This window comes from Embiotoca jacksoni, unplaced genomic scaffold (genome assembly GCF_022577435.1).
Source record: "Embiotoca jacksoni isolate LCO1_2020_lvr unplaced genomic scaffold, fEmbJac1.0.p SCAF_15, whole genome shotgun sequence".
NCBI lineage: Eukaryota > Metazoa > Chordata > Actinopteri > Embiotocidae > Embiotoca > Embiotoca jacksoni.
In genome coordinates, this window is record NW_027185285.1 from 9,353,881 (window position 1) to 9,378,076 (window position 24,196).

Here is a 24,196-nt window from a genome sequence, read left to right on the forward strand (position 1 = left end):
ACTAACTGTATGTAAACATGATTTAGGGTACGGACTGGGAGGCTCTCCTTCAGAGAACGGTCCCGCCCCCGTTCCTCCCGACCATCGGAGGAAAAGAAGACGTCAGCAACTTCGACACGGAGTTCACCGCCGAGCCTCCCACCCTCACGCCCCCCCGCGAGCGCCGCACCCTCTCCCACAAGGAGCAGGACTACTTCAAGGATTTTGACTATGTCTCCGACCTCTGCTAGGGTCAGAGGTCAGGGGTCACAGGGTTACTAGCTGCCCACTGCCAGCCACAGACTCTGAAAGGAGACCGAGAGGTGAAGGCTGACGCGAGGAGAGGCGAGGATCACTCGTTCCCTGTCCTCTTCCTCTCTCTCTCTCTCTCTGTGTGTCTGTGTTCATGACGGGACGAAGCGGCGGCTGGGCTGAGCGTGTGTGAACGGGGATCAGCGGAACCGGATCGCGTTTCGCACGCATACGCCGCGCAGCGGATCTGCCCACCGATTAGACTATGTGGAGTGGCTTTTAGAGGAGGGGAAATCGTGATGATAATGGAAGATAATCCAGATTAAATAACAAATGGAAGATGAGATGATGGATGGTGCTGTTTGTTTTCAAATGCTCAGAGAGCCTCAAAATCTCAGAGGCAACCAGTTAAAAGTGATTATTCTGACAGGAAGCAGTTTGTCTCCCTTCCTCCTGCATTCGTCCCCCTCTGTTGTCCTTTTATCTCTGCTGTTTGTTGCTGCCGAGTGTGTGTTTAGCTGTGCACAGTGTCTCTGCCTCCGTCATGAATGTATAAAAGTCAGCTGCAACCTTGCACCACTTGTACGTTACCACTAGGGGGCGCCAGAGGAAGAAGGAAAATCCTCCTCATGTTTGATCAGAGCTGCCGCCTGTCCATACACCAGAGAGGCAGAGCAAGTGGAGGGTTTTACCAGGTGGTGGGGAAGGGGGGGGGGGGGTTGTTTGTTGGTCTTTGGTTAATCATAGGACACCCCTTCAACGTCTTTTCTTCCCACAGTCCTTCGGTACAGCCTAGATTCTTAACTACGATCATTTTTCAGTGACAAAAAGCTTTTACAATATTTGTGACAGTTTTTTTTCCCATGCGTTTCCTCTTCTGTCATTTGCTGGTGAAATGTGTTCGAACTGTGACTCAGTAAAGATGTGAACCCAACATAGAGGTACTGATCATTTACTGCCATTAATTAGGTTTATTTATTGTTTTATTTTAACTTTTTTTTTTTTTTGTGCACACAGTTCATCTGTAAAGGAAAACAAATTAAGTGAAGTCATCTTGTTCTCTGTTTTGAGCTTCATGTCCCACGGCAGTAGCTCCAAAATCCCCTCCACAGGTTCACAATGTGTTTATTATACAAACCGGTGGCATGGATCCTCTAATGTAGCACCACATCATGCTGCTGTTCTTAGGTCAAATTCGAGTCCACGTGTCACCTCAGAGAGCGACTACTATGGCTGTGGTCTTCTTACTATTTATCTGTACCTCCGTACTCGGCAGACCGTTTCTGTGTTTGTTCGCACCCAGCAGCAGCTGTCTCTCAACCTTTTATCCACATATATAAATAACTTGCTGAAAGTTTACAATAATACAGAGGCTCTCTAAATTAATGACATTGTAGTTATGATGCTGATTAATTTATTTTACAAATGAATTTGTTATTCAGTGCAAATATGTTTGAAGCTTGATTCCTGGCTTCAGTCTAAAAAAAAACCCACTTCTGACATTATCTTAGACTTTGTGTGGTGTGTTTAACTTCAATTTCAAAGTTGTGCGCTTTGTAATATGGGCCTCAGAAAACCTCTACTATTTATTTATATGTATATATATATATATATATATATATATATATATATATTTATACACACGCAAAGTTCAGTCTCTCGACTAATTTGTTCAGCCAATTTTGATTTGATTATGACACTAATTACTGAGACTTTCCGAGGCTTTGCGAGGGCCCTCGCCCCCGTTATAGGGCCCTGGGACCTCAGTCTCACTTTCGCCCTCACTACGAAGTCCACATCTGGTGGTGACTGTGTCTCTTCATCCTGGTTTCATCTCCCAGCATCAGGAAACATGGTGAGTTTACCAGTTTTAATCGTCACATCAGTTAATTGTCAGTTTAAACAGAGGTTTATTGATGTGCATCAGCTGGCCTTTAACGTTCATTGCCGGAAGTTGTATTTTAACCCGGTTGTAACTTTAAATAATTGTTAGGCGTAGATTCATTTATTGGTGTTTTTAATGTCTCTGGCTTTCAGGGCTTCCTGGTTCTCCACAGCTTCGGTGGTGGCACTGCCTCTGGATGGAGCGTCTGTCTGTCAAGTACAGCAAGAAGTCCGAACTCCAGTTCTTCTACCCAGGTGTCCGCTGCTGGGGTGGAGCACTACAACTCCACCCTGTTGAGTCAAAATGTACGAATCTTTTTCTGAAAAAATGACAAGAAATACATTTACCAGCAAGAATGTGCGGGTTGAGACCAAAGCAGTACTCTTGCAGCCCTTAGCAGCTTCTTGAGGCAACGTCTGGCCCGAAGGCAGCACGAAGCGACTTAACGTGAGCAAGACTCACTGAAATGATTAAAAGATTAGTGAGGAAGAGGATGGCTGTTTCTATGGAGATGAGAAAAGCAACATGGAGTAGAAAGAATGATTTCTTTTCCAAACCTTAGTCAAACAGTCTATGACTCATGTTGATGTTTAGTGAGGAAACGCTTGGAACGTTGTTTTAACTTAAAGGATTATTATGACAGGTGCTCAGAACTCAAAGGTAAAACAATGCAAACTTCAGGTACATGTGATTTCTCTCTGTTTGTGTGTGGGTCACATGTTTCTGCTTAAAATCCACTGACATGATGATTGAAGGAGAAAAAGAAGAGTTTTGACTGACAGCTGTTTGCATGGATGTTTCCAGAGTTTCTTTGAATCCAGACACAGAGCAGACGTACACGTCATTTTGTTTTTGGGTCACTCTGACACCAGAACAGCTGATGTCTACATTCATTCTCTGAACTCACAAACGCTCAGATGGATTTTGTGGATTGAACAAACAAGGAAAAATATTTGGGGTGGGGTGGGGTCTGTTTGTTGGTCTTTGGTCAATCATAGGACACCCCTTCAACGTCTGCTCTTCCCACAGTCCTTCAGTAAAGCACAGATTCTTAATTGCAATCATTTTTCAGTGACAAAAAGCTTTTACAATTTCGACATTTTTACATTTTCCCATCTGTGTTTCCTCTTCTGTCATTTGCTGGTGAAATGTGTTCGAACTGTGACTCAGTAAAGATGTGAACCCAACATAGAGGTACTGATCATTTACTGCCATTGGTTAGGTTTATTTATTGTTTTATTTTTACTTTTTTTTGTGCACACAGTTCATCTGTAAAGGAAAACAAAGGAAGAAGTGAAGTCATCTTGTTCTCTGTTTTGAGCTTCATGCCCCACGGCAGTAGCTCCAGAATCCCCTCCACAGGTTCACAATGTATTTACTATACAAAATGGATGTTTCCAGACACAGAGCAGATGTACATGTAATTTTGCTTTTAGGTCACTCTGACACCAGAACAGCTAATGTCTCCATTAATTATCTGAACTCACAAACCCTCAGATGGGTTTTGTGGATTGAACAAACAAGGAAAAATATTTGAGGGCTAAAATCGTCTGAGCAACTGAGGGTCCCAGCTGTGATTATTAATGTCCTGAAATGGACATCCATAAAGACATTCTTGGAGTTATTAGTGGGAATAAAACGGGAGACAGAAGACCAGGGATTCAGGACTATAATCACAGTGAAGACTGAAGCTGTGAGCAGCAGATAGGTAGAGCCAGATGAGTCACACAGAGGAATCTGCTTGCAGGGGCACCACCAAGGATTTTAGGCCAGCTAAAAAGCTGTCGGGGCGGCACGGTGGTGCAGTGGTTAGCATTGTACCCTTACAGCGAAATGGTACCGGGTACGGATCCGGCCCTGGGCCTTCCTGTGCGGAGTTTGCATGTTCTGCAAACGACATCTGTGTTTACAGTAACTCTTTTCTATTCAGGACTGCTACATTTTCTTTAACATCCTCATTTAGTAAAGCAGATCGCCACGTCTGTAGTTTTGTCATTGAACTCCTCCTCTGTGTCACATGTGCGTGTTAATGGACCGTTGTCTACACTGCATGCACAATTATTAGGCAAGTGAGTATTTAGACCATATCATAATTTGTATGTATATTTTCCAACTCCAAGCTGTATAAACTTAAATGCCTATTGGATTTAAGCATATCAGGTGATGTGTATTTGTGTAATGAGGGAGGGTGTGACTTAAGGAGATCAACACCTTATATCAAGGTGTGCATAATTATTAGGCAGCTTCTTTTCCTCAGGCAAAATGGGCCAAAAAAGAGATTTAACTGACTCTGAAAAGTCAAAAATCGTAAGAAGTCGTTCAGAGGGATGTTGCGGTCTTGAAATTGCTAAGATTTTTGGGCGTGATCACAGAATCATCAAACGTTTTGTTGCAAATAGTCAACAGGGTCGCAAGAAACGTGTTGAGGAAAAAAAGACGCAAATTAATTGCCAAAGATTTGAGAAGAATCAGACGTGAAGCTATCGGGAAGCCGTTATCCTCCAGTTCTGTCATATTCCAGAAATGCAACCTACCTGGAGCGCCCAGAAGTATACGGTGTTCAGTGCTCAGAAACATGGCCATGGTAAGGAAGGCTAAAACCAGACTACCACTGAACAGGACACATGAATTGAAACGTCAAGACTGGGCCAAGAAATATCTGTAGACAGATTTTTCAAAGGTTTTATGGACTGATGAGATGAGAGTGACTCTTGATGGACCAGATGGACGGGCCCCGTGGCCGGATCAGTAACGGGCGCAGAGCTCCACTTCCACTCGGACACCAGCAAGGTGGAGGTGGGGTACTGGTGTGGGCTGGTATTATTAAAGATGAGCTAGTCTGACCTTTTCGGTTTGAAGATGCACTCGAAATCAACTCCCAAACCTAGTGCCAGTTTTTAGAAGACACTTTCTTCAAGCAGTGGTGGAGGAAAAAGTTGCATCTTTCAAGAAGACCATGATTTTTATGCAGGACAACGCTCCATTGCATGCATCAAAGTACTCCGCCGCCAGTAAAGGCCTTAAAGGTGAAAGAATAATGACATGGCCCCCTTCATCACCTGACCTAAACCCTATTGAGAACTTGTGGGCCCTTCTTAAACGGGAGATTTACGGTGAAGGAAATGTTTATTTGTAAATTTTGAGTTTTTTTTTTTAAATTATTATTCTCACTTTAACAGATGAAAATATACAAGTGAGATGGGAATATTTTCATTTTTCATTTAGTTCCATAATAATTCTGCACACTAATAGTTGCCCAATAATTGTGCACACAGATATCCTCCTAAGAAAGCCAAAACCTCACTTTTACTTTCTTAAATATTCAGGTTTGAGGTTTATTAACATTTTGGATTGACCGAGAGCACTGTAGTTGTTCAATAATCAAATTAATCCTCAAAAATACAACTTGCCTAATTGTGCACAGTGTATAAGAGTCTCAATATGGAAACTGTATATTTGTGATTTCAACATCTAAATTGATTTTCTGTTTTGCTGTTTTCTAAAGATAGTTTCAAACCATCTTTCAAATTTAAGGAATTCAAACCGCACATCTGCTTCACATCTCAAAGAATATGAAATCATCTATGTAGCTTTCAAACCACTTTATATTTTGTCTTGCGTAAGGGCTGGATAAGCTCCAAATACATTTCTCCTCCCATTTTCTCCTCCCACACCACACCACCATCACCGCATTGCAAGTTGTATTTGAGCTTCCCTACAAAAAAAAAGGTGACGAAAGTAATGATTGGCTTCTCATTACTCCCCCTCTCAGCATCTCTCTCACACTTCACCTGCCAGTCAAACTCCAGAGGTCCACCCTCCTCCTCCTTCCCTTCCTCTCTCCCGCTCTCCCTGGAGTCCTCCTTCCTATGGCCATCTACGTTTGGAGACGTGTCCAAAGCCTTTTATCCCTCTCCTCGCCATCTCTCGCTCCACTTGTCACACCATCCCGCAGTCCCTCCCATTGCCCCCTGAATTGTGTCCTTTCAGCTGCTTCGCCCCCCCTTCAGCCTTCCTTCAGCCTTCCTTCGCTCCGTAAAATGAATTTCCTCTGACAAATACTTCTCTCAAGTCGCACCTCAGCTGGATAAAGATGTCTGTGACGCAACGCGCAGCGAAAAGTTGAGCATATTTATTGTTTTGCCCGGTTCGAGATGCGGAGGGTGTGTGTGTGTGTGTGTGTGTGTGTGTGTGTGACTGCGTGGTTGTGTGTTTAGGAAATGAGGGGGGCGTGTGTAGAGTTGGGAGTCCAGCCTTCAGAGTGTAGCCTGGAGCTGCAGCTGGATCAGCAATCCGCCTGTCCCTCCGCGGAGCACCGCAGGTGAGTCCCACTTATATTCTCCTGTTCACTATAGAAAAGAGTCTACTGAGGGAGGAGAGTCGTAGAAACCTGTAACGCCCTTTAGACACGACAAAACAAAACTAACATGAGCTGGCTGCTGATTTATTTTCCAGAAGAATACAGCTTTAATTACGAGAAGTACATTACAAACTTTTAGTGAGAAACCGACAGGCTTTACATTTATTTGTGTTGCTTATATTTGAGCTTCCCTGAATTCTATAGTTACACAACAATAATTTCACTTTAACCAATAGACTTCAATATGATGTTCAAACTGATATTTACTTGCATATATTGGTCTATGGAAGCTCATGTCTGCCTGTAAAAGTGAAGGTAGGCCTTGTAATTGTAAAATACTCATAGTTGGTGAAAGTTAGGGGCAATAAAGTTAACATGATAAGACAACTGAGTCAAAGGTTTACTATATCTTATAATTTTGACTTCGTAACTCATGTCTTAACATGAACTTTTCTTCTATTCTAGTTTCCCATATAGTTGGTTGGACATGATTCATAATTTTATTGATTAAAATGATGGAAAATAATTATTTTTCAATCTAAAAAGCTGTTATAATTTGTCATAACACAGTGACAGATTGAGATTGCTTGTTTTATTTGATGACCAGTCTAAAACCTACATGTAATTCATTTACAATCATATATTACAAAGAAAAATTAGGGATGCTTGATTATTAATTAGCAAATTATTGGTGAATCATTTCTTTATTATTCATCTATTGCAACTGTAGTAAAGAGGTGAATGGTAAATCATTTGGCAGTCTTCATTTGTATTATACTGAACAGCTCACATATTTATGCGTACTTTGATAACTGATTTTGGTAAAAATGGAAGTGACTGGGCCAATTTAAACTCCGATTGTTTTTCTAGGATGTTTTAAAAGGTGCTAACACATTTGATCAGTCCAGTGGTAAAGCTGTCATGATGCCTTCACTGTCGGGGGTTGGATGGACTGTTTGCTGTCTCTTTTTGCTCCGGGAAGGACTGACAGGTAAAACAATCAGGAACCAGGTGGGACTCACTGCAATACATCCATTCGTCTGTAAATAAAGGAGCGTGAATGTCAACGATGAAGATGTTATGACATAACAAGTATTAAATGTGATATTTCCTTTTAAGGTCTTTACTTGAAGTGTCAGAACGACACTGAATATTGTTACATAGTTTTGTCTGGGAAATGATCCAGTCCCCTCAGGCAGGTGATTTAAGCTGAAGCAAAAACATTAGACTTTTGTTTCGCCCTCACAAGGGAGGAAAGAGATACAGTGAAAGAGGGAAAGTTAAAAAAAAAAAAAAGCTCAGCAGAACATGCATGTACAAGCAGAAGTTCAATCCCACTCAAAACACATCATTTGTTAATTTACAAATTCTATTTTTCTATTTCTATCACACTTGATGGGGCTGCTGTTCCTCCTCAGCTCAAAGTGAGGAGCTGCAGTGCTTTGTGGCTGGTCAGCTGGGGGTGCGACACCCAGTCCAAGGCCTGCTGGAGAGGTTTGCGGCCGGTCCAGGCTGTGCTGCTAGAGAACAGGGGAACAAGGAAACACACGTCATCGGTTTGGGAAGCGTGACAAACAGCCCTGAAAACAAGGTAACTGATGAACTGTCACTTTACAAAGAAGAAGGAAACGCCCTGTGAAATGTTGCTGACATTTTATAAGAGTCTGAATATTAATTGGTTCTTCGGTCGGTCTTTGTTCATAAAAATCTGGATGATTTAGAATTTGTAACTCAAACGGGGTGAATGGATCCCCAAAATGCAGCAAAAATGTTTTAACATTAGAAATCCAAAACACAATAAATCAACAGGGCAACAACTACCAGTTTTTCCAATATTGATTAATCTGTCATTTATTTTCTCAATTTATCGATCAGTTGTTTAAAATGAGAGTAAACTAAAACATTGTAAGTGGTGTTCGATCTGCAACTTTGGTAGCGTTGTCTTGCCATCTGAAACCTACTTTTATAACAGTTTATAGAGAAAAACAAGCTTGTTAAAGATTTTTTTTTTTTTTTTTAAAGAGTTGACAAAAACACATTTTATTGTTATTTGTTTCATGAACTATTGTTGATGTATTCATTTCACTTGTCTGATAAGTGTTACATGTGGTTATATTTTAGGGCTAGTACATATCCTTATCTTACATAGCTTCTCTATATGCTGAACATGAAGTTAGAACTATGTAATGACAGAGGACTGGCTTTACGGACCTCTTTTCTCTCCCATCTACAGGTGACGGTGTTGCTGAAGGCTTTGTCTCTGACCCCTTCACCTCCGAGAGCCCTTCACCTGCTGCTCAGCTCCAAGCTCCCGGTCGCCTGGTGGCTGGAGGCTGAGCGGCTGCCCCCCAACCTCCCCGTGCTGGTGCAGGTCAGTCGGAGTATGCAGAGGAGTGGATCGCTGACGTCCTCAATGTCACTGCTACTTCTCATTTGACTGACATATCCGTTCATCTGCTAGGTGTCCTCAAACTCCAGCGTACAGTCCCACACCCTGCGTTTGCATGTCCAAACGGTGCATTCGTTACCCTTTCGTCCTCGCGCGCTGCACCGCTGGGCTCTGAAACACCACGGCAACATTTCCTCCCTGACGCACGCCACGCACGGCAACCGAGTCTACATCAGAGTGGGGGAGGGTGAGCCAACAAGAAACCACCAGTTTTGCATTATTAGTACAATTTCATCCACAAAACGTAAAATAAAAAGGTGAAAAATAGACAGTGCTTAAAGGTGAAAAAAAGTGCCAGTAGGCTACTTCCCTTATTTGTGTGTATTACATTCTTAATTTCTGCAGAGAATAAGAGATACTTGGAGATATTTCTGATGTTCACAACATAACTTCATGTAATCAAGGGGGGAAAAAAATTCTGAACTAGTATGTGGCTGGGCTGCGTATGAAACGTTGAAGGGCTTTTCATTTGAAGTGGATGCAGGCAGATACAGCAGCCAACTGCAGCCGTTTTCTCATGTAAAGTCCAGAGAGACAATATAGAATGAGGCTGTATTAGCTGATTAAATAATTGACGATAGTACAGATTCAGCAAGCATTTTACATTTTAGGAGGACAAACAACGCTGTTATTTATCATGAGTAAGAGTTCACGTGCTTACAGTGCGTTCAAGGGTAAAACTGAACTGTGGCTGCAGGTGCTTTTCTCTGATACCTTCCATTTAAAAAAAAAAAAAAAACAACATCTCTTGCTTTGTCTCCACATTACAGATCCAACCCTGCCCGCTGTGTGCCAGCTGCAGTTCATGGTCATCTCTCATCACTACATGACCTCTGACCTACAGCCACAGGAAGTGCAGGGCTGCGCCCACACAGGAGCGGGTGTAGCCATCCCTGAAGTCCACGTTATCAAGCTCCATTCAGCGGGCTCATGGCTCTGTGGGTGAGAACATGCGTCCTCTGAGTGACCGTCTGTTGTACAGATATGTAAAGTACATTTTTATTTATTTTTTCTTCTCTTCATCTCTTACAGCGCTCTGCAGGTGGAGGTGATTGTCTCTCTTGTGCCCCCAGTGGCTTCCTCAAAGGCACACAAGGTTGTACTGATTCTCAGCAGCTCGGTGCCGGTCAACTGGGCCATTGTCGCTCATGGCGTCCGGGGTCACGTCTCTGTTCATGTAAGAGCCACATATGTCATTTTCAGATACCAGTTCAAGAATTTCTTCGATTTATATGTCTAACAACTGCTGGAAAGTTGTTAATAAAATACATAATCTTGAAAGGATAAAGCTGCTTTTTCCTTTTTGTCTGTAAATGTCATGAAAACAAGAAAGTACGTAGCCAAAGTCTGAGATATCTTATTTTTCTGCGCCATAAAACTGCACAATGAACAAGGAGGCGTTGGGGGCTGAGCAGTATATTTTTGCCCTGAGGTCTGCAAACAGGTTAATCCAGACCTGCACAGATCTTATATTCATATTTTTGACATGTTGTGTACTTGTGTTATGCGTGTCTCCCCACAGTCCTCCAACAGCGTGTCTCCACCCTACCCGCCCGAGCCTGACCTAACCCTGTCCAGCACGCTAAACTCTGACCTGTCTACCATCTCTGATCTCCTTGTCTGGGCAAGTGAGAGCGGCTTCATGAAGGTGACCTCGTACACTGAGGCCGACCTGGCCAATCGCTTTGTGATCCAGCTGGCTGAGGGAGGGACAGGTCAGGACTCCTGTGTGTCTCTTGTGTCCATCACTGTGTGAGTGAACTGAACATTTATTTTTTTAAACCCACTTTTTTTTTTTAAATATTTTTTATTTATTTCATTTGTCATCTGTGTCCCTTTTAAGACTGATAATAAAAGCAGAACATTTCCAGATCTGCATTTAGAGTATGTTGAATGAAGTGTGAGTATTTCATGTCCCTGCATGGGCCTCCCCTCTGTTTTTTTTGTTTTTTTACTACAGATGAGGGTGCAGTAATGAATCCTGTGGTTGTGAGGCCTCCCTGGGCGCAGGAGCACAAACTGAGGCAGTGGCTGAACGGTGGAGGAAGAGCAGGAGGAGTCCAAGAGAGTTTCACCGTGACGTGTGAGGACGGACGGCTCAGTGTGACGGTGGACCAACACATCCTGCAGGTCTTTATACCTCAGTGTTGGATGCAGTGATACATGTAAACACATCATATAGAAATGAAGCTAGCCACCCACCTTAATATATATTCAGACTATATTCAGTATTGTCAACGAACCATGAAAGCAATTAAAGATCTGTTTAAATGCCAGCAAATTGGCAAAATTGAAATACTGACCTTAATCATATTTAATGATGACATGAACTCACATAATTCTCACCCAACCCTTCAGTTTCCTCGTTAGTTGTTCAGCTCATTGTTGTGGTTTTTAGTAGTCCAAATGTCACTCTTTTGGCTCTCTCTCATCAAAAAACAAACAAAAAAACACTCTGATAAAACTATTGTTTGCAACCTTTCCAGCACTAAACAGCAGACACGCAACGTTAACATCCAGCTTGTTAACAGCGGGTATCTAGATGTTTTCTCAGGAGCACAGACGACTAAAACAAAGTCGAGCGCAAATATTGGACTAATATGAGTGTGTATGTTGCTCCATATATGCAGAACAATTTCAGCTGGTCACATATTGTGTTTACAGTTTACTCCACGTTCAGTAAATAATGCAGATGTAAGAAAACAGCAATAAAAGCATTTTAAAATGTTGTAGTTGCTGACATGTTCGGTTTATCTGCCATGTTCATATTTGTGCTGAAGTAGCACCAGTTTGGTATGTAAGCTTCTTTATCTGAACATTTCTAGCATTTGAAATTGTTTTCCAGTACTCAGTAGTTATTGTTTGACCATCTGCATGTCAGTCAGTTTGGGAGTTTCATGGCGTCACATCAGTGCTCTCCTTCAGAACTTGTCCGTCCCAGTCGCTGCTGTGACTCTGAGAGACCCGACATGCCAGGCTCAGTCCAACGGGAGCCATTTCCTGTTAGTGTTCCCAGTCATTTCCTGTGGGACTGAAGGTCGGCTCCTGGAAGAGCCCAGAGGGGTGCAGTACAAAAACATGGTGAGATGAGAAATTTTGACAGAAAGTGATTACAGACATAAAAATAATCATTGTATCTTTTATTTGTTTGTTTGTCTCTTACAATCCTGCTTTCTTTATGTTAAACGATATGAATTATCTTTGTCTTTTATCATCTAAATGAGATTTAATGAAAGAAGCTTTTTTAAAGTTCAGGGTTATTGTGGATATACTGTAACGCATACTAACCAACCAAAACAGGCAGAGAAAATTAGAGAGGTGGTTTGAAAAGAAGCAAACACCAGAAATAAAATAAGTGAAACATTAGGAGCACAGTGGAGAAAATATCAGAATTTAAAACAAGGTTGAAGTCTCTCTGACACTGGTAAAAACAAAATGATGTGGTGCATAATGAACACTTGAAATTGTGGAAAGTGGAAGTTGTCCTGGTGAAACTTGTGTTTGACCAGAACATTGTTGTGTTAAAGCCTGAAAATGAGTCATTGCTCAGAAGCAAAATTAAGTGAGAGAAAATCTCAGTTCAGAAGCAGGACGTTGGATGAAGGGGTGATTTAAAAAAAGAGACAAACAACAGAAGCATGAATTGTATGTGTTGAAACACTGAATTAAAACTGTGCCAAACTCTATAATGCAGAAAAATATGTGCATCTTCCCCTAAAACTTTTGCTTGTAGCAAGCTCGTTTTTATGCTGGATATCAATAACACAAAGCACAAAGTTAGACAAAAATACATACTGTATATACTAAAAGACAAAAAAAGAATAACATATAAAATCACACAAAAAGGAACAGTTCCTAAAAGTAGGCTGAAGGTTATAAGCATGAAAAAGCCTGTCTATGGCTGTGAAGGGAGGCTTAGATAGAAATAATGTGCTCACCCTTCATTGAGTTAATGAAGAGTCTTCCTGCAACATTTTGAACTAACCCAAGAGAGAATAAATGGTTCTATAATAGTTTAAATGGGGCATCAAGTACCTTTTTCTAGGTAAAAACAGGATAGAAAAGATAACATTTTGGCAAAATGAAGAACCAGGGCTGCACAACTTTCTTGACTTTAGCATCAAAACTGAGGTCAGAGTTGAATAGGAGTTCTAGATGTTTAGCCACAGGTTTGATGATATGGGGTGCCTCAGGCGTGTAATGGTTAAGGTAGAGACAACATAACCACAACCTCTAATGGTGGACTACTGACCACCAAGACCTGAGTGCATACTATAACTCCTTCTTCCTCCTCCTGGTCTTTAATGTGTCTACACAAATGCTCTCTAGTAAAGCCAATATGCCCACAAAAAAACAACAACACTTCAAACAGATTTACCGATAACCTGAGCTAAATGGAATATGAGTTCTGATTTATTGTCTTCTATCTGTAGGAAAATGTGGATCATCAAACACTTCTCATCTCGTCTCATCTGTAATCTTCTGTTGGCCATTTACAACTATACGTTATGCTGTTTAGGCTGAAAGCCCATGTAAAATAGTTTTTCTAATCCCTGTCCTCTCTGGAAAGGTGTTATTATGGAGAGACAAGCCTCAAACCATTCTGGCACTCGGTAAGACGGAGAAGTCCAGAAGCCCACTCGGCATACATGTGAGATATCTGTGTGTCTGTGTATGTCTACTTTATGTTCTCCATTTTTAATCAGCCATTGATTACCTCTAATCTCCTGTTTGTTTTGTATCTCAGTTTAGCTGTTTGGCTGTCGTCCCCAGCCTCCCCAGCCCTGCTGCTGCTACTGCTGCTGCTGCCGCTGATGATGATATTGTAAACACTCCTCAGACAGGACTGGTCCCCTGGCTACCTGAGGGTCCAGAGTTTGATCCAGGACTGAGCCACCTCCCAGCAGCTAGACACAGATCTGGGTCTGCTCTTTTTTTAAAGCTTTTTGTCACAGAGAGCTACAAGGACATGCGGGTTGGCCCATGCGTCATCACCGCTGACCACCGTGTCTATGTTGAGGTCTGTGTTTCATGTTTTCTGTGCTTATTTAACATTTTCATGCTCACTTTAATGCCAACTTCTTAAGTCAAGGCCTCACAGCTTCATTGTTTTTGGTATAAACTCAAATAAACACGAGTCAGGGTTCTTCATCACCATTTAAATATCTGTTCACCTGCAGATTTCAGCCAAAGCGCCCCTCGCAGATGTCGTACAAGTCAAGTCATGTAACGTCTCACCTCTGTCAGACCCCAAAAAATCTCCTTTCTGGTCTGTGATAAGTGACGGCTGTTCCTCAGACCCCTCTCTGACCCTCAGTGCAAAGACAAAAGATGAAGAGGAGGAAGAGGCTGAAAGTGATGGACAAGTAGAAGAAGAGAAGGAAGAGACAGAAGGACTGGAAAAAGTCAATCGCATCGCTGGAAGAGAAAAAGAAGACCGGATGGACAAGAGGACCAGAAGTGAGGGAGAAGAGGAGGAAATCAATTCCTTAAGATTTAGTTTCATCCTTCGGCCTATTTTTAACAACTCTATGCAGTTCCTCCACTGCAGCCTTCACCTATGTGTCTCTGACTCAACACAAGGGAAACCCATGAAGGAAACCGTGAAGAAAGATTGTCAGGGCGGGCTTCGTATCCCTCCACTGGTATCTAGATCACCCAGACATCAGGTAAAGAAACAACTAAAACACTAACCACATTTTTTTAACACAAAACATTCAGAATAAAGCATTTTGTTGATGGTGCCTTTTAATGCCTTTTAATTATTTATGTAGCACATACCATTTGTTGTGCATCTGTGCAATGACAAATAAAGGCATTGAATTTAATTATATTTGTCGGTCGTGGATCTATGCTTTGGAATATGTGCTTATTTTCTCTCATGCCGAGAATTATATAGGAAGACTGGTGTCATTCTCATGGATGAATGCTCTCTGAGAAAGCCAGTAGCCGGTTATCTTAACTTGGCTTAACCAACGGGTGGTGTGAGTGGTCTTGGTCATTGAATCATTGAATCAAGTTCTGCTCGAAAAGAAATATGTATTATTTCCCTAAAATGTCAAACTATCATTTGAATGTAACTTTAGCTCAATGGGAGACAGACTTGAAGAAAGTTTGCTTCTCTGCGTAACTTTATTTCTCAGTTAGTTCTAAAATCAATATGTCCAGCAGTGTCAGAAAGCTGTCGGATTGTACAGTACATGTTGTATAACGTTTGTAAATGTCGATTCTGTCCATCCAGCACTCACTTTTTGGTGCTTTTTGTGACACTCACGATCACCTGCTGTTGTCATGGCACCGCAAGGTGGCGACAGTAAAACTAACGTGCAGACTTTCCCCTGTGTTTCCATCTCAGTGTGAGATCAGAAACCTGACCAGACCGATGGTGGTCACCCACCCTATCAGTTCTCTAGCACCTAAAATGCGGCACCCTGCTGGCCAAACAATCAAGAGACCAAGTGTCCCTCCACTGGCCAACACAGACCCGGAGCACAGCAGTGAGTATCATGTGCTGCATGTGGTCATTTCACTGTGTTTCTCTTTTGATCTGTATCCCACTCTGTCTCCAGGCTTTGTGGTGCAGACGGGACCACTGGTGGGAATCGTCTTTGCATCCTTTGTGATGGGGGTCGGTCTGATGAGGGCGTTGTGGTGCAGCTTTAACTATACAGGTGATGAGACCAGCTCGCATCTGTCACTGACATGTTATACTGCCATATACATTATCATCTTAATGACCAATTTGGTTGATTGAACAGCACATCTGACATATGAGTATGAAAGTACAACCTGTCTGTAATTTGTATTGTGTGCTAATTAGCATTATTAGCATGCTAAGCTTTATCCAACAACACTTCTGATTACAGCCCAGAGAGCTGCTGGCATGGCTGTACGTTCTTATTCGCGTTGTTCAGAGGTATATCTACAATCAAATCTGTACTGTATGGTTGTCTTTATGTCTATAATATGCAGCAGCACCACCAACTAAAAGCAGGGAAATTAACTTTTGAGATATTTTTCACATACTTATGAAGTCAATAGTATCACTAATAAACAAATCTATTTATGTCACATTAAATATTGACATGTGGCGCCAAAGTATGTATATTTTCAAGATTTTGGGTGTGATGGTAAAAACGTGGTTTTTTTTTGTAAGGTTATTTCTGCATGTAAGTGACGCTGGACTCGTGAACATCCAATAATTTACCAACGACAGGATCAGCACACTTTCATTATGCAAGCACAGAAATATAATTGTGTCACTCTGGGAAAGTACACTACTCGGCAAAAGATGGTTACAATTTACCATAAGTAAATTCTGCATCATCCTGTTTGAACAAAACATACTGTTTAAACAGTAAACCCAAATTAAAACACATGACAGTGCTGTCTCTATTCATTCGGTCAGGGACACTGGGTGAGCACATCGCAGCAATCACCAGTTGATATCAAAGATGCAACCAAATTGAACATTAATCACTATTCTGAATGCTGTAAGTGATGGCATTTCCTGTGAAGACATTATCAACAAATATATGTTCCTATTCTTTTGAAGGGGTACGTCCAGTTTCTTTTGGAGGAGGTCATTTAACAGACCAGGCTCACATAGGCCACAACATCTGGAATCCACCATCACCGTCCGGTCAGTCCTCCAGCACAGTGTAGAGGTAAGACCTGATGACGAAGATCATTTAAAGGGGAATCACCAACTTTGTTACACTGCAGTCTTTTTAAAAGATGCACTGCAGCCATTATTCACAGATTTAAATTTCAGGTGCTGATTGTTACTACATTTTTTTTTAGGGTCCAAGAAAGTTATTGGAGAATTCCAGCTCTCCAGTTTTTTGGGGGGGAATTCAAACTTGTGGTCATAATTTTGGTGTTTTAAAAACTACTCTTTAATTTGTATACCTGCATGTGTTTGGGGGAGCCGGTCATCCTAGAATACATGGCTTTGTGTATGTTGGCTGATTAAAGAACAGTTATCAAAAACTAAACTAAAGACTCTTACAGGACCTGAACTTGTGTAAACTGATGAGATCATACTTTTTTTCCTTCGCTCTGGGTTTCAGGTTAGATGACCGTCAAACAGCTGCTCATATCCCACATTTCATACATTTGCCACATTCCAGCTTTGCCTTCAATGCCATTTTTATAAAGCTCATATTGAACAGTCTCTGTTGAGGCTAGTTCACAGGTGCTTTCATTACATTATGTGGTAATGTAATTTAAAAGGCTGTAATTCTCCTGCAATACTGTGTCTTTTCCATTTTTATTTTCTAGTATAGAAATGAACAGCCATGAAGGATCTAATTTTTTAATTCTGTTGCAACAATACTTTGTGTATGACACTGGTAATTGACAGACATCTTACTGACACTTGATATAATTCAGTTTCTATAATATACTTATTGTTATGTGACACACCTAAGTGTTTATTGTATAATTACCATCTGGCTCAAGGACAAAAGTTGAAAATTAGCTGTTTGGCTAACACTTTGAAGTGGTGACAATTAATGTACATTTACCATAAAAAATGAATAACAAAGACAAACAACCTAAAAGTATTAACTTTAACATGCTTGCAACTCTTCCAGATAAAATAAAGTCAGTTCAACTTCATAAAATACTTTAAAAAAAAAATACGAGCACTCATGCTGAATATCTTTTATTTTATGCTAATAATTTCTGTTATGTACTTAAAGTTCATCTAGCTTCAGCTTTTTTTATAACAACACAAAGAACCATCTAAATGATGCCAACGACAAGCCAATAATACTCATTCAAATCAGTCAGATGTGTATCTGCCGCTGTGCCTTTAGTTCACATCAAACACAGTAAAACTGTACATGCGACTCCAGCTGCACAGCACTGAGAGAAACTAATATCAAAGCTATGTATTTAAAATAAACTGTCGTGGTTAGAGGCACCGTCAGCTGCAGAACGTTTGTCAGCATCAGGCGAGCACCTGCAGATTTCAACTGTGATGTGCCAAACAGGTCTGAACAGTTTTATTCTCTTATCTTCTCAGGATTTCCTCCTGCAAATCTGAGAGAGGAGAACTAGGACAGAGGTTTAAACAAGTGTGTGTGTGTGTGTGTGTGTGTGTGTGTGTGTGTGTGTGTGTGTGTGTGTGTGTGTGTGTGTCTGCGCGTGCGTGCGTGTGTGTTTCTGTGCGTGCAAAGCTTTGTTTGTTCTTCACATTTACTCATCGCAGTATTCTGAAAAGTCAGATGTTTGATTCAAAGTGAAACATTGGTTGATGGATGCCACTCTACAGCACGTCATTTCAAGACTGGCAGTGAATTGTCACATGAAGAGACTCGTATCTGGATGAACTGGGATCTAAACATGGTTGGAGTGACTCAAACACAAACCACAACTTCATCGTTGTTGCCTTCAGAGAGGGGGCACAAGGTCAAGATGAGCCGAGGTTACAACGTGCCTGTTTGAACAGTCAGTGTCTGTCACTTCTTTTATTGTAATCGTGAGTCATCTGGATTTCAAAACTACTACATCTGTATTCTTTTGTGCTTATGTTGAAAATAAAATATATTAAATGAGATAAAATCCCTATTGACTTGCTCTTTCACTCTTAAAAGTACATAAAATAAAACAAAGGAAGTTAATGTGTTGTCAATAAGTCAGATGTCGTAACATATACAGGATTGTAAAATGTGGTAATACATTAGTTTAAAGCAGCAAGAAATTATTTTTGGCCTGTAGAGGGCAGCGGAGAAGGCTTTTACACATCTTGCAGACACAAAGCAACATCAACTTGAAGTATGTTGCTGTCCGGCACATTAATATAGTGACGAGTTAGCTTTCACATTACACATTGTCGTTTGGTTTGTTGTTGATTTAAAAAAAAAAAAATTAGTGCAGCTTTAAATGCTTTTATCTATCAAATGTACATTAAAAATTATACTAAATTTCACATGTTTTTTTCTTTCATTATCATTCATTAAAATAGAAAATAATCTTCCTTTTCTGTACATGCAGTGGCTAAGGTGCATCCTGTTAATTCAGTCAGGAGCCAAGCTGCCAGGTGTTAAGGTTATCTTCTTTATTTAATAATGGGACTATCGCACAAAGACACATGTGCACTGATGCTGTATTTGCACACTACTATTTTCAAATACTATCTGAAAATGACAAGATGTGACTGCTCATTGTTGCTCCCAAAATAATCCCATTATCATTTGACAATTAGTTTTGAGCTTTTTTTAAATCAAAGTTGTCACCACAACAGTTTCTCAAATTAAACAAACTCAAACAAAGAAGATCTAATAATTGTTCTGAAGCAAATCAGTCCAGCTTTATTTTTTGTATAAACCTTACACTTTGAACCATGCATGCATGGTATAATTTATTGCACACATTTCAAACTTTTACAAATGATCAATGTTCTAAAATGTTGTACAAATGCCCTTTCATCCACTTTCAGCATGTCTTCGTTGCTTCATGGACTCAGGTTTGAGTGTACATGTCTCCATAGCCACACTGTGTCTCTTGGTGCTGCTGCAGGTCCAACCTGCGCTGGAAGCTGTGCTGACAGCGTGTGCAGCTGAACGGTCGGTAGCTGCTGTGCTTTCGGCTGTGGGTGATGAGGTTGGAACTTTGGCTAAATCCTTTCCCACACACCTTGCACACATGTGGTTTCTCACCTAAGCAGAGGCCAGAGTGAGGAAGGAGTGCATGGCATCAATTTCTTCAGTGGCAGTTTGAGACGGTTTTGTTTATTTACCTTTCGTGTTGACTCACCTGTGTGTATGAAGGTGTGTTTCTTCATGTCGGACTTCTGGTGAAACCTTTTGCCGCAGTATTGGCAGGGGTAGGGTCGTGTGTCTGAGTGGATCAGGAGGTGTGTGGACAGAGTGGATGAGCGCTTAAACACCTTTCCGCACACTTTACAGCCAAAGCTGCGCTCCTGGACACACACACACACACACATACACACACACGCACATACACAGATTGTACTTAGTCATGTGTTTGCACTGAAATCAGATCATTGCCCATTTAAATATATTCTCATTGTACTTGTACCTTTGCTCTGCCATAGCTGCCAATTTCTCTGAGGCCAAAGGGCATGTGGGTCATGTCTGTTGCTGTGGGTGATCTTACCAATGGGACAGAGAGGGTGTTGTACACATATGCCTGCAGACCACCTCCTGAGATTAGGACCTCAGAGAGAGACTGAGGGAGGCAGAGAGAGTGGGGAGTGAAGAAGAATTGGGTGAGTTGAATAGTTCAGCAATTCAAAAAATGAAGAATGGTTCTATTAAAGCACAATTTTTCTGTCATATACAAAGCTACAGCTGGCAGATAGTTTGCACAGACTGGAAACAATAACAAAATCTGTCTAATACCACCTTCAAGGCTCACCAATTAACATGTCATGGGACATATTTAATCCGTACAAAATAAAAACCAAACTCCAAAAACTAAATTCAAAGAAGACATTTGCAGATTCACATTAAGTGCCAAACAGTGTCTTGGCTGGGAGCAGTGACTTCCTGCAGTCGCCACCTGTTGTCTGGCAGCAACTCAGAACCAAGAAATAGTCAGACATGTAACTCCTTTACAGCAAATGGAGCTGGATCTTGGTACAAACAGAGCCAGGCTCGCTGTTTCCCTCTGTTTCCAGTCTTTATGCGAAGCCAAGCTTACAGTTTCCTATAGATCCATTCTCACTGCAGATATTTGCAGAGATAGTTCAGAAAAAGTGACACCATTAGTGCACTGGCAGATTTTTTTTATATTTATAATTTTAGTTATTTTGGAGCTAATATAACTATGTTTCAACCAAAATTGAAGGATCACCATCAAAATTGTTTGTGTTCTGAAAAATTAAATGGACTTTTTTATCGACATATCATTGGTATCAGTATCAGGCTTAAAAAAACCTAAATTAATCTGTCTCTGGCAGTAATGTGGGTGTCTGAGTGGAAACATTCCTGACAAAAGTTTCTAAATTGTTTCAAAGGAAAGAGATTTCTCTGAATAATGTCTTTCAACCTTTGTCAATTAAGTTTATAAATGTATGCAGTGACCTGTCAATGACCACAGATTTTCCTCTTCAAAGAAAGTTAGAGATTTTAAGATTCACTTCTGATTTCTTTTATCAGACAGATGAAACAGAGGCCTTCTACCTTCTCACAGAGTGGACACTCGCCGATGGGGGATTTGAGGTCAGTGTGCGACGTGTGGTTGAGTAACATGAAGACCAGTCTCTCCAGTTCTCGCTCTCTTTCAGACGCCTGGTGTCTGTCTGAAGACCACGGCGAGAGCAGCAGAGGAGCCTCTTCTTTCTCCACAGGGGCTTTTATCAAAACATGTAAGAATGAAAAATAAAAGTCTTTGTTTTCCCTTTGGGACCTTAAGTGAAAAAAAGGGAATCCTGAACATTAAGTTTCACTCTCTAATATAAAAGTAATGTCTACAATAGCTGAAGGCCTCCTTCACTCTGGTCAAATACCAAATTTCAGTCACACCAAATTTCTTTAGAAAAATACAAATTAAGAAAAAGTGTTGCATACCTGACGGCCACAGATTTTCTGCTGGGGCACTATTAGAGCTGACTGCCATCCCACCCCACGGTGAACAGCCTTCAGACAGAAGGTCTTTGATCCTGAACGCGGGGGACAAACCCTGCACAGCATCTTCAGGGAGCCTGATATCTTGTCCCATCACAGGCTCCTCAACCTCTATTTGGGACTGAGACTGTTGTCTAAAATAGTCCTTAGACGGGTTGTGTAAATGAGTCCTTTTACTCTTGACGAGGAATGACCGCGGCATGGCAGGACAGAGTTTGAGGGAGCTGACAGAGGGGAGAAAAAGCATGTGTTATATTCCTGCAAGAGTCTGAAAAGTAAACTCTTTCATGTCACTTTTAGAGCCTCACACATTCAGATGTCGCACACCTGTTAGTACGAGTTCAGTTACAATCCCAAAGTTTGAGGTTTCCTTCACAAACACAGCCCGCCACCTGCGCAAAAGTTTCAGTGCTTTTACTGAGGAGGACCCTGTGGAGTCAGACATCTTCTAAACTGACACTGGTGCTGCTTTTTATAACTACATTTGAAGTGCATGTTATATTTAGACAGTTAAAACAACAAATATGACTTAATATTACCAAAATTAAATGAGTGTAATACTTTGGCAAGACTATATTTGGCAAGTAAATCAGGAATTTTAACAATTTATCAATTCATAAGTTGAGAAAGGAGGAGGAAAGCTTTGCAAACTACATTACAGAGTAAACTAGTTCTTCCAACCTTGTTTCCAATTTTTGCCTGTAAATCTTCATGGCATTGCATTTTGGGTTTGTCAACATACAGTAGTGTATACGATCTTCCATGAGCCTCTGTAATAACAATATTTGTTTAACCTACTAATGTGCTAATTTTGTAAATTAATATCTTTTAGAACATGACATTGCAAAGACATTAAAAGTTTTAGAGCTCCAAATATATATATATATATATATATATATATATATATATATATATATGCAACATAAAGATTATGAACAAAGCACACAAAGGAAAAGTAAAAACACAAGATACTATATATATAAAAGGCAATGTTAAAAAACAATATTATGAACTAAACATACTGACACTGCAACAAGCGCATTCCAGATAATTTGCTGATCTTACCTCTGTATTGCACAGCTGAATGTTGAGCGTGTCTTGTGTACTCGTTGTGGCCAACGTCCTCTTTTGTCTCTCTCACACCCATCAACTGATGACACAGAGAGATTTGATTTGATTTTGAAAAGCAGCTGAAGATTTTTGAACTGAAGGCAACGGAAGAAAAAAAGTTCACTGAAGTTACAAAGCAAATAAAAACCATTATTTCTTTAAAAATTTGCATCTTTTTTTTCAATAAATTTTCGGGTTTTTAGCTCTGTTGCTGCTCTTATTTTGAAAAACAAAGCCTTTTGAACCACGACAATATCTTTGGTTTGGTCAAGCTTATGGTAGAGATTTGGGACCTAGAGTGAAAAAAGATGCCATAATACTAAAGTGAAGATGAAATCTTGTTTATTGTAGTACCAATATGCTTGTGTCATCACTGGATTCCCACCACAATGACCTTTCACTTTCATGTGGGTGGAATTTTAAATGCGCTGATCATCTTTTGGAAAGTTTGACGATCTCATCGTTCTCATGTGAACATGTGGACCTTTACTGTTGAGGTGCCAACTAGTGTGTGTGTGTGTGTGTGTGTGTGTGTGTGTGTGTGTGTGTGTGTGTGTGTGTGTGTGTGTGTGTGTGTGTGTGTGCCATCTGACACAATTCCATATTTGAATGCAGATTTAAATGGGATTTTTCAGCGATTGATAAAGTTTCATTTGTAAGCCATTAGAAGTAAAAAAAAAAAAAAAATTCCCCTCGGGGATTAATAAAGTAACTACCTATCATAGCTCTCATGAATTCATAATCGATTATCAAGCAATTTAAAAGGCTTAATATTTATAGCACGTTCATTTGCTAATGAGATGTTTCAAGAATACATAAAAATATATATTTTTTTGATCCAATAAATAATATATAATCAAAGCATTATATCATTAAAGCATTTTCGTCTTAAAGCCAAATTATTTTTGATAGGAACTGAATAAAATGATCTTGTATCCAACTCTGGAAAATGTGGTAACATTTTTATATTACAGCCTCTGATTTAAGCTGTGAGATTGTTGTATAAATCAGGTAGAATGCTAAAGACTTACTTCTTCCAACTAGTACTTAAATGTATAGTTACATCGGGGAAAAACAAGGCTATGGAGGCAAGGCAGTAACAATTAGACATCATTACTAATTGAGACAAAAAACTCGTCACATTCTGAATCTACTAAATAGGGACGATCAGGATCATTTACAGACATAGAATACATTTTAATCACGCATATTGACAATGGAGGTAGAAATAAAATTCAAGATAGATCAAAAATACACTGAAATCTGTTGATTCTTTGGCCAAATTTAACAACAGAAAAGTTGAATGCCCTGGACCAATAATGGAAGAGCAAAGAAAACCTTTATTTTTCATCAAATAAATAATAATTTAAAAAAAAATGAAATTCCAGACAAGATGGATGAGCAGCAGAATATTACAAAAGTAAACATTTATCCAGTCTTTACAATCTACACTTTATTTTAGAACTTTCAGACGCTCTTATTATACATAAATTAATTGACAGAACTCAAAGTCAATCTATATGCAGATGACATGCTTTTTTTAGTTAACAAAGCCAAAAATG

The 24,196-nt window shown here is 40.4% G+C and overlaps 3 protein-coding genes across 4 annotated transcripts in view; 2 read left to right on the forward strand and 1 right to left on the reverse strand.

Moving 5' to 3' along the window:
• Positions 1–1,741, forward strand: part of pkn1b (protein kinase N1b) — a 35,443-nt gene extending 33,702 nt beyond the window's left edge. For both annotated transcript variants that reach the window (XM_069149379.1, XM_069149378.1), the window contains one exon: positions 27–1,741. In XM_069149379.1, coding sequence (XP_069005480.1) covers positions 27–230 — 204 coding nt within the window. In that variant the 3' untranslated portion in view covers positions 231–1,741. The remainder of the gene's footprint in view (positions 1–26) is intronic.
• A 4,438-nt stretch (positions 1,742–6,179) lies between these two features.
• Positions 6,180–18,516, forward strand: engl (endoglin, like). The gene is made up of 17 exons (XM_069149380.1): positions 6,180–6,437; positions 7,347–7,467; positions 7,895–8,067; positions 8,710–8,847; positions 8,938–9,112; positions 9,696–9,867; positions 9,958–10,102; positions 10,448–10,640; positions 10,886–11,055; positions 11,851–12,006; positions 13,496–13,576; positions 13,673–13,945; positions 14,106–14,594; positions 15,281–15,422; positions 15,495–15,596; positions 16,481–16,592; positions 16,998–18,516. Exons 2-16 carry the CDS (start codon positions 7,398–7,400, stop codon positions 16,588–16,590), a joined length of 2,589 nt encoding a protein of 862 aa, XP_069005481.1. The 5' UTR covers positions 6,180–6,437; positions 7,347–7,397; the 3' UTR covers positions 16,591–16,592; positions 16,998–18,516.
• Positions 18,517–19,212: 696 nt separating this feature from the next.
• LOC138197674 (zinc finger protein Gfi-1) lies at positions 19,213–21,705 on the reverse strand. Its single transcript, XM_069148532.1, has 5 exons — positions 21,468–21,705; positions 21,081–21,250; positions 19,975–20,124; positions 19,690–19,855; positions 19,213–19,592 (listed from the first exon to the last, which is right to left on the reverse strand). Exons 1-5 carry the CDS (start codon positions 21,616–21,618, stop codon positions 19,396–19,398), a joined length of 834 nt encoding a protein of 277 aa, XP_069004633.1. The 5' UTR covers positions 21,619–21,705; the 3' UTR covers positions 19,213–19,395.
• Between the last annotated feature and the right edge of the window lie 2,491 nt (positions 21,706–24,196).

Bases quoted from the DNA above. Each gene is read 5' to 3' on its own strand.
- engl (XM_069149380.1), top strand. From the start codon at position 7,398: ATGATGCCTTCACTGTCGGGGGTTGGATGGACTGTTTGCTGTCTCTTT. The intron at 9,113-9,695 runs GTGAGCCAACAA...TCCACATTACAG, and splicing joins CTACATCAGAGTGGGGGAGG to ATCCAACCCTGCCCGCTGTG. The intron at 9,868-9,957 runs GTGAGAACATGC...CATCTCTTACAG, and splicing joins GCGGGCTCATGGCTCTGTGG to CGCTCTGCAGGTGGAGGTGA.
- LOC138197674 (XM_069148532.1), bottom strand. From the start codon at position 21,618: ATGGGACAAGATATCAGGCTCCCTGAAGATGCTGTGCAGGGTTTGTCC. The intron at 20,125-21,080 runs GTAGAAGGCCTC...TGCCTCCCTCAG, and splicing joins AGTGTCCACTCTGTGAGAAG to TCTCTCTCTGAGGTCCTAAT. The intron at 19,856-19,974 runs GTACAAGTACAA...GTGTGTGTCCAG, and splicing joins GCAGCTATGGCAGAGCAAAG to GAGCGCAGCTTTGGCTGTAA.